Source organism: Microchirus variegatus (genome assembly GCF_963457635.1).
Source record: "Microchirus variegatus genome assembly, chromosome: 18".
NCBI lineage: Eukaryota > Metazoa > Chordata > Actinopteri > Pleuronectiformes > Soleidae > Microchirus > Microchirus variegatus.
The window spans coordinates 4,714,923-4,724,407 of NC_139819.1; the positions used below are offsets into that span (position 1 = coordinate 4,714,923).

The 9,485-nt window shown below is 42.5% G+C and overlaps 1 protein-coding gene across 1 annotated transcript; it reads left to right on the top strand.

Annotated features, from left to right (window-relative positions):
• Positions 1 to 2,222: 2,222 nt before the first annotated feature.
• On the top strand, positions 2,223 to 8,010 carry stc1 (stanniocalcin 1; the record flags this gene model as incomplete). Its single annotated transcript, XM_083904866.1, has 4 exons — positions 2,223 to 2,352; positions 4,407 to 4,549; positions 4,671 to 4,882; positions 7,707 to 8,010. The coding sequence occupies exons 1-4, from the start codon at positions 2,238 to 2,240 to the stop codon at positions 8,008 to 8,010; spliced, it is 774 nt and encodes a 257-aa protein (XP_083760992.1). The 5' UTR covers positions 2,223 to 2,237.
• Positions 8,011 to 9,485: the final 1,475 nt, after the last annotated feature.

Consider the following 9,485-nt stretch of genomic DNA (forward strand, 5'->3'; position numbering starts at 1 on the left):
AGACTTTTTGTGACTGAAACGGAAAAAAAATGACCACTTATTTTCCAGCTGGACGTTACAAAAATCTCACAAATAGCCAAGATTTCTGTCAATTTTACCCTCATTTTTCTACAGTGTATTGAAGTAAGTGACAAGTTTGTTTTAACTGTTTAATAATAATATAAATAAATTATCTGCAGCTGAACTTTTGGATAAAAAATACCTTTTTTTCAATGCTTACTTTTTCATTAGCATCCTCGCTCTGGGCCGTTGACTTATAAGAAGGGGGCGTGTCTCAGCGTAGAGGTCAAAGGTCACCAGGGGAATCTGTGCATAAACGAGACAAAAGAAAGTGACGTCAAATCAAAGCCGGTGATGATCGGCGATGACGATGGAGTCTCCGATTTGCCAGGTTTACACTGAGTGAGGAGTTTTCCAAAGAGCGGACACTTTGTTAGGCAGACAGACAATAATATTTATGCCACTGTTAAAGCTTCAGTGTGTAACTTCTGGTGGTTGGTGATGATGATGATGTTATTATTCTGCCTCTGTTTGGCCGTCATGATCAGAAATGATGTCATTTATTTGTTTGCCGCCTCCTTCATCTGAAAATGATCACATTGAGCTCAATACTTTTGGTGAAACGGCTTCTACAAACATGCTACGCTAACCGTTACAACCGTTAACTGCAATTACCAGTGTTGTTCATTTAGGGCAGCTGTGGCTTTGGGTGGTGGTCTAATACATTAGTTCTACAAAGGTTGTATGACGGTTGTGAACGTTAGGGGAACATTCTGAGAACCAAAAGAGAACGTTCTGCAAAGGTTGTATAAAGGTTGTGACAATGGTGTTTACTGGAACGTTCTGGGAACCTAAAGAGAACGTTCTACAAAGGTTGTGACAAAGTGGCGTTAGGGAAACCTCTTGAGAACCAAAAGAGAACGTTCGACAAAGGTTGTATGAAGGTTGTGACAAAGTAACGTTGGGGGAACCTCCTGAGAAACCAAAAGAGAACGTTCGACAAAGGTTATATGAAGGTTGTGACAAAGTAACGTTGGGGGAACGTTCTGAGAACCAATAAAGAACGTTATCTAAAGGTTATGACAAAGTAGCGTAACGGTAACATTCTGGGAACCAAAAGAGAACTTTCTACAAAGGTTGTGACAAAGTAACGTTAGGTGAACCTTCTGAGAACCAAAAGAGAACTTTCTACAAAGGTTGTGACAAAGTAACGTTAGGCGAACCTTCTGAGAACCAAAAGAGAACTTTCTGCAAAGGTTGTGACAAAGTAACGTTAGGTGAACCTTCTGAGAACCAAAAGAGAACTTTATACAAAGGTTGTGACAAAGTAACGTTAGGTGAACCTTCTGAGAACCAAAAGAGAACTTTCTACAAAGGTTGTGACAAAGTAATGTTAAGGGAACGTTCTGGGAACCAAAAGAGAACGTTCTATAAAGATTGTGACAAAAGTGGTTACGGGAACGTTCTGAGAACCAAAAAATAACATTCTACGAAGGTTGTGACAAAGTAACGTTAGAGGAACGTTCTGGGAACTGAATGTGCAACCAAACAGGAGAATGTTATGGAAAGCTTTCCAACCGCAGTAGAACCTAGGGAGGAACCTAGAGAGGAACCTTCAGGGAACGTTTCAATGGAAGTCATTTGCATATATTTTCTGTATATAACTATATTCTCTACATGTCTACCTCCAATACTACTAATACTACTCTGTAAAGAACGCCATTACTACTAATACTGCAGCATAATACACGACAATAAAGACTCTTGAAACATATTTTCACTGTATATGCCACTGTGAGGCACACCTGCAGTACCTCCCTTGGCCCGCCAGTGGGCCGCGCCCCGCACTTTGGGAATCCCTGATTTTATCAATTAGCGGAGAGCGCGAGGACCACGGGGCGCGCGAGCCCCGCGCTCTGATTGGTCCACGCGCCGAGCCCGTAGCGTGCAGCGCTGCCATATAAACGCACGCACAGTGGACGCGAAGCTCTATCTGTCACACGAGTCACACACGGAGAGAGAGAGAGAGTGAGAGAGAGAGAGCGAGAGAGTAAGAGAGAGAGAGCGAGAGAGAGAGAGAGAGGGTTCTTGTGTCTCTTCTTCTTCTTCTTCTTCTTTTTTTTTTTTTTTTTTTCTTTTTTTTTGGCGGAGCGTCATTCTTTATGAACTGCACACAGAGCAGGAGGAGGCGTCTGTCCACAGTCACTCACGGTCTCATCTTCTGCGGGGAGAGGACGATGCCTTTCAGGACCGGACTTTTCCTCCTGATGGTGCTGAACGCATCCGCATACGAACTGGATCAGAACGAGTCTTATGCGCCAAGGAGAGCACGCTTCTCTGCCAACAGCCCTTGTAAGTACCACGCTGGATCCTCTCTCTCTCTCTCTCTCCTGCTTTTAAGGTTTTTATTCTTGGGTGAATGAGTGCGTTGGTTCTGCAGGATTATATATATATTTTTAAATATTTTTTTTTTTTTTTTTTACCGGTGTCCTGCCGGCAACAGATGAGCATGGAGCTCGGTGCTGACACCTGAGAGCGCAGGCTGTGTCATGCTGATAGTCTCTTGTGGTTTTGGCTGCTGCATTGGTCCAACTATTGGACTTAACTGTAAGATGAACCTTCCATGTGAAGCCTCCAAATCTAATCTGTCAAAGAAAAGAAAATCCCTGAGTGTTTTTCTTTTTTTTTGTGTTTGTCTTTAAAAGACATTAAAATCTGTGTGGCTCCATTCACATATTTGACTTTTATCATCGGATGCTGATTCTCTTCTGCAGGAACTGCTTCATCATCACCTCATATCCCATATTTTTTTAACCTATAGTTATTATTATTTATTTTTAACACAGTTATTATATGAGTATAACTGCTAATCACTGGATCTGGATTAAGAAAAGACATCTTTATATCAATGATGTGCAGATTATGCTTTATATCATAATCTGGGGTGAAATATTTCAAGTTAGCTTTATCCTCAGAGCTAAGATTGATCATAGATCTGCGGTTTTATTCTTACAAAGATGGATGTCAAGGTTACTTGTGTGTGTGTGTGTGTGAATCAAGCTAATCATTATGGGATTTGGAATGAGACTATCATAAGGAATTGTGCTTAGTAGCAGTTTAATCTCTGACATAATTTAGCTTTTTTTCCAAGATGTTGGAAAAAATGTGAACAAATATCAACAAATGATACATCGGAAACAAAAAGTGTTACAAAAAAAATTAATTGCATAATATGTTTTTTTTTACAAAATCATGATTGTAACTACCGTAGCACAAACATTACTTACGTTGTCAAACAAATTGTGTCAAAATTGACAAAAAAAATTGGAAAAATTGAAAGAAAAAAAATGGAATGTTAGAAAACATGTTAATAATTTAGCAAAACATTTTTTATAGTGTAATGTTATGTTGTACGTAAGTTAATATTTATGATTAAGAATCGCAAAAAAATTTATGCTAACAAGTATTTACCAAATTTTGTATTGTTACAGTTAGCATGACGGGGAAAGACGCCGGCTCCCCCTTGTGGCATTTTGAAATAAAAGACTAGGACTGTATGTTGTCGAATTAGACAGCATTTCCAACTCTTTTTTAAAAAAAATTAACAATTATAACACGATTAATTTTTATGTGGGCGTTTTTTTTATATAGTGATGTCCGATATTATCGCGCGAACTCTGCGAAATAACACATATGCGTTTTTCTACGTATGTGTTTGATTATATGTACATATGTTTGTGCACCAGACTGACACCTGTTCACTTAAACATTGTGAATATTATCATATATTTGTAAAATAAATGAAAACACAGTCTTGTGGCGCTAAGCATTTGTGTGTGTGTGTGTGTGTGTTTCTGGTATTAGTCATGTTGTGGGGACCGCGATTCACAGTCAGTTATTGGGGGACCATAAAGTGAATGATTCCATTTTTAAGGTGAAGACGTGTTATATGGTTCAGGTTAGGCTTGTGGTCGTTATGGTTAAGGTTTGAGGCTCTTAAGTCATGGAAACCGGACTGTGTGTGTGAATGTGTGTGTGTGAGAGAGACAATTTTCAGGACACAATTTGGTGGCGTACAAGTCGCTGCCAAGAGAAAAAAAGTGCACGAGTCCCAGCCAGTATCTGAGTCTCTCAGAGCTGTGAGGTGTCTGATCCCGCGGCCGAGTCACCGTTTGCCCCCAGTGACTGTACAGTGTGCCTTTTGTGAATCGCCCAAAAGTATGAAAGTTCCCTTTTGTTCGTCGCATATTTTGGCGCCCGAAACCCCCCCGGCAACCCCTTGTGTAACGAGCTCAGTGAGTGTGCAGCGATTCCCCCCCCCCGTGTCGCTCATTGCCTCCGCCCCTGCCCCTGCCCCTGCCCCTGCCCCCTCCGCCCTGCTGATGCTTCATTCTCTGTGCCCACAGCAGATGTGGCACGCTGTCTCAACAGTGCCCTCCAAGTTGGCTGCGGAGCCTTCGCCTGCCTGGAGAACTCCACTTGCGACACAGATGGCATGCACGACATCTGCAAGTCCTTTTTATACAGCGCTGCTAAATTTGACACTCAGGTACTTACGAAAGACTCACACACCACAACGTTCTCCCAATGTTATTCTATCGTGAGCAGCGTGTTATTGAATGAAACTGTTGAACCGCTGCATTCTTTTGCTCCTTCTTCTTTTTTTACAGGGTAAAGCATTTGTGAAGGAGAGCCTTAAGTGCATCGCTAATGGCATCACCTCGAAGGCATTCCCCACCATCCGTCGCTGCTCCACCTTCCAAAGAATGATCTCCGAGGTCCAAGAGGAGTGTTACAGCAAGCTGGATATCTGCACTGTGGCCAGATCTAATCCAGATGCTATTGGTGAAGTGGCACAGCTGCCAAGTCACTTCCCCAATCGGTGAGTTTCTCCTTTCTAACATAGGTTGCAAGTTGGTTAAGGATCCATTTCAGACCTGGTGTTAATATGCATCCATTTATCCTCCACATGAGGGTCTAGGGGCTGCTACAAGCCGTAAGTCCTTGATCCTGACAATGAACCTAATCCCCAATCTGCATGATTTTGTATTGTGGGAGGAAGCTGGATTACCAAGAGAGAACACACCCATGCAACCTCTACACAGAAAGTTGTGGTGCCCAATTTATACTCCTGCGTACAACGTAGGTTACGCAGAGCGTCCTCTGCGTGGACGGAGAGCCTGTGCGTCGTCTCACACAATATTTTGTAAGTGTCCGTAAGGGCTGCGATTGGTCCTCAGGACAGGCCGAGCTAACGCTGCTCTGTGCCGTACCACAGAGGCGGAGCTGATCACCGCCGTCAGCGTCACTGCCAAACTATAAATAGGTCATATCTTAATACACAAACCACATGTTTAGACTCTAAATGGCTAATTTCTCGCCTCAAATGATCTTGAAACTGCGAAAAATATTTATTTCAGGTGAGAAATGGACACTGTTTCAATGTTTTTCCTCTGCAACGACAACAACAATAGTCTTTCTCTCTCAGACAACCATTGCTCACTGTAGCCAAAAGCACAACAACCTTGCGTAGCGACCCCAAATTGCTTATCCCGCACCACGACAGAGAACTATGAAGACTCGAGGGGTCTCCGTGGTTACGCAGTCGGATAACGCATTACGCAAGTCGGAGAAGTATAATGTGGCCTTGAGACAACAGTGCTAGCCACTGAACCACTCTTTAGCCGTTGGTGTTAGCATCCATCCTGAGTTATTTAAAGGTGCATCATGTAGTAAATCCTCCTAATATGTCACAGAGACTCAGGAATAATGTTCATATAACAAACTGAACTCACTCTTATGTTTTGAAATCATGTTTTTGGCATGTGGCGCCACCTACCGCCGTCTACCAATCATTGCAGTCAGTAGAGTCTCAGCTGCCGAGCGACCACGGGTTGCCAGTTACGTCAGAAAACGAAAACCTAAAAGACCTCGGTATTTTGAATTTGAATGTAGTAACCGCTTTTGGCCACATTCTTACATATGGCGCCTTTAAGAGCAGATCATGCTAACTTCAGGTCTGAACAATTTCCAATCCATTCTGATCTGATCACAGAAACCACATTTGGAGGTAGTTGTGTAGTAGTAGTCGTCAAAGAGTGGGTCGTCGTTCAACCAGAAGGTTGATTGAATGGGTGTGAATGGCAAAAATGTGGTGTAAAGCAGTTTGGGTGGTCATTAAGACCAGAAAAGCACTATATAAGCACTACAGATGGGCATTTCTACAAAAATGGTATTCAAATTTTCTAAACCTGGACGTACTGCAGGGTTCACAGTGTGTTAAACTTAGAGGAGCATCATTAAGATACTTTCAAGAAAGCCTTAGCTACTGCCGTAATATTAACAATCTACTCCCGACACACACACACAAACAAACAAAAAATTAACATCAGACACGTCTGTACGGTCAGACGTGTCAAAAACACCATTTCTGATCCCGCAAAAACAGACGTGACATCATTTGTGTACTTAACTGAAGGACAGCCAGAGCCAGATCTGCTCTCATGTGGTCCCAGGAAACTCATCCAGGTGTGAACAATCAGAATTAACTCTGTCCGCATGTGATCTGATCACCGAGGACGGATGTTCAAACCTAGTCGTGAACGGGGCAACGCATTGGTTTAGCAATGGTCGTCTTTTAATAAAAAAAAAAATCAAATTCTTCTATGCGCCGTGACCTACATTCCTAGAAGATTCCATCCAATCAGTCTATACTTTTTAAAGTGTGCTGCTTACAAAGAGACAAATTATGTGGCCAAATACATCACCTCCATAGCAGAGGTAATAAGAAAAAAATGACAGATGCTATAAACCACAGTGCTGATCATCGTGCAAATGTAAACTGTGGCTATATTTGTTGTGATAGCCGTGTTTTGGTTACCGTCTGCTTCATACATTCTTTTACATCGTGACAGAATATAAAACAGGAGTATCAAGTGGAGATGTTTTCATTCTTATCGCTCTTGCAAGACATGTAGGACTGGAACCAAAAGGAAAGAAGAAGTAAGAATATACTGAATAGCCACCGGGGGGGGGGGGGGGACTTAAAGGTGCCATATGTAAGAATGTGGCCGAAAACGGTTACTACATTCAAATTCAAAATACCGAGGTCTTTTTTGGGTTTCGTTTTCTGGCGTAACTGGCAACCCGCGGTTGCTCGGCAGCTGAGACTCTACTGACTGCAATGATTGGTAGACGGCGGTAGGTGGCGCCACATGCCAAAACATGATTTGCAGTCTGCAAAATATTTTTTTTAAAATGCAAATATTTTGTCTGTACTGTTGTTGTTGGTGAGTTCAGTTTGTTATATGAACGTTATTCCTGAGTCTCTGTGACATATTAGGAGGATTTTGTGGCCAGTTGATTCAGATTTATTACATAATGCACCTTTAATGGTCTCAATCACTTGTTTCAGGTCGTCTTCAATAGAACAAGATGTCAATTTTGCAAACTATGTTCCCATTTAGAGGGAAGTAGAAAAAGAAAATACATACCCACGTAAGCTGGATTTGCATGAGTGGACACCAGTGTGTTTGACAGATGGTATTGTCCAATAGGAGCCTTCTTTGCTCCATTTAACAAAGAAATCATTAAAACTGAATCATGAGACATAATCTGCAGATTAATTCATTATGAATATTATGGTTACTTGCTAACATTCAAGCTAGCATTTTTGACTCACTAGTGTCCTGGTGCTGTTGCCCTAGGTTTTACGGAAAGCTGCTGCAAAGCCTGATGGACTGTGACGAGGACACGGTGGACCGCGTCAGGACCAGCATGGTGTCACGGCTGGGCCCAGAGATGACCATGCTCATCCAGCTGCTGCAGAACAAGCCCTGCCCGTCCACCGCTGCGGCCGCCGCAGCTGCCGCCGTCCCAACTGGAGTGGAGGGCCGTGGGAGCTGGCGCTGGCCCATGGGCCCCCATTTGTACAAGATCCAGCCTAATCTGCGAAACAGAGACCCTGCCAGTCATTTCGGCAAAAAGCGCTCTGCCAGTGACAGCTCCTAACTTCCGCTCAGTCGTACAAAACAAACAAAAAAAAAAAAAAAACACACACACACATCTCCACACACCCACTCAAAACATCACGAAGAGCTCCTCCGTTCCCAAGGAGTGATAAAATCCATTCCTCCGCAGGACCGATTACAGAAGTATTTCCCTCTAGGGAATGTTGGAATGTCCATACAGTTGATATCAGAGTTTGATTGTTGTTATATTGTATATCCTACACGTTAGGCTTGAGAGAAACCGCCCTTTCATTGACTGTTTTCAATCGTGTCTGCTCACAGTTAGCGTCGTTGAACGCGGGACCGTTGCATCCGTGCGGCGCAAGTCCTGTTCGCTCCTCCGTACTTTAATGCCTCGCAAAAGAAACAAGAAAAGAAAAGATAAGAAGAAGAAAAAACACAGCCATGATGGTTGAAGCCTTTACAGCACAAGACCGTACTTTAAAAAAACAAAACCATAATCTCATAATCCTGCCATTTGTTCATGAATAGAAGTTGGTCATTGGATTATTATTAGTTTGGTGATAGTGGATTGGAATTTGTTTTTTTGGGGGGGTAATATTTCAGCAGTGTGTCAAATTGTGAGCAGCAGATGTGGAAATGAGTTTCATGTCTGTTTTCTGACACTATCATAACACTTAATGTACTGTATACTCAGGCTACATCCACACAAAAAACACATTGCGCCTTTAAACGGAGGCTTTGGAAAGCGGTGACGTCGAGAATTCACAATCAACCCCAGCCACAACTACGACAAAACTCCAAAAAAGTTCAGTTAAAACTTACTTTACCGCGTCGTTAGCCTCATAACGCTGCACTCAGGTTCAGGTCTGTCACGGCTAGCTACATAGCAAGAGTTGCTAAAGTTGCTTAAGCGCACTTTGTTCGACAAAAAAAAAAAAAAAACCGGCAACAACCTTGTCCGAGAACTACGTTTGCGCCGCGTAGTGTTCGATTGACTAGCACCTGTGTTGGTATCGTCCCAAAACGTATCCCGAAGCGATTGGCTAACGTTAGCGCTATAATTTCGAAAGTCGTCGGCCACAACAAAGATCCTTGTTTTTACTTTTCACCATTGTTGAGTCATTGGTTGGACTTTCTGAAACCAGGGTTCCCACGGGTCCTTGAACTCATTTAAACTCAGTTAAAGTTTAAAGTTTGCATTTGACAAATTCAAGGCCCTTGAAAGTTTTTGAAAATCGCCTTAAGTAGAAATCGGGTCATTGAAAGTGCTTGAAAGACGTTAAGTTGATATTTTGGTTTAGATATATCATCTCCCTGCATTGCTTGATGTACGTAAACTAGACCTACACAGAACGAGTCGTAATTACTAGCGGTGTTACTAGCATACTAGCGTGTTGAGAGAGGGAAAAATGTGTGATGCCTGGGAAATGAATATTCCAAGATCTCTGTCTCACCAAAGAAAATGACATGACTTTGACCCAAGATCCCAAGGACAATCACTATTCCAGCAAA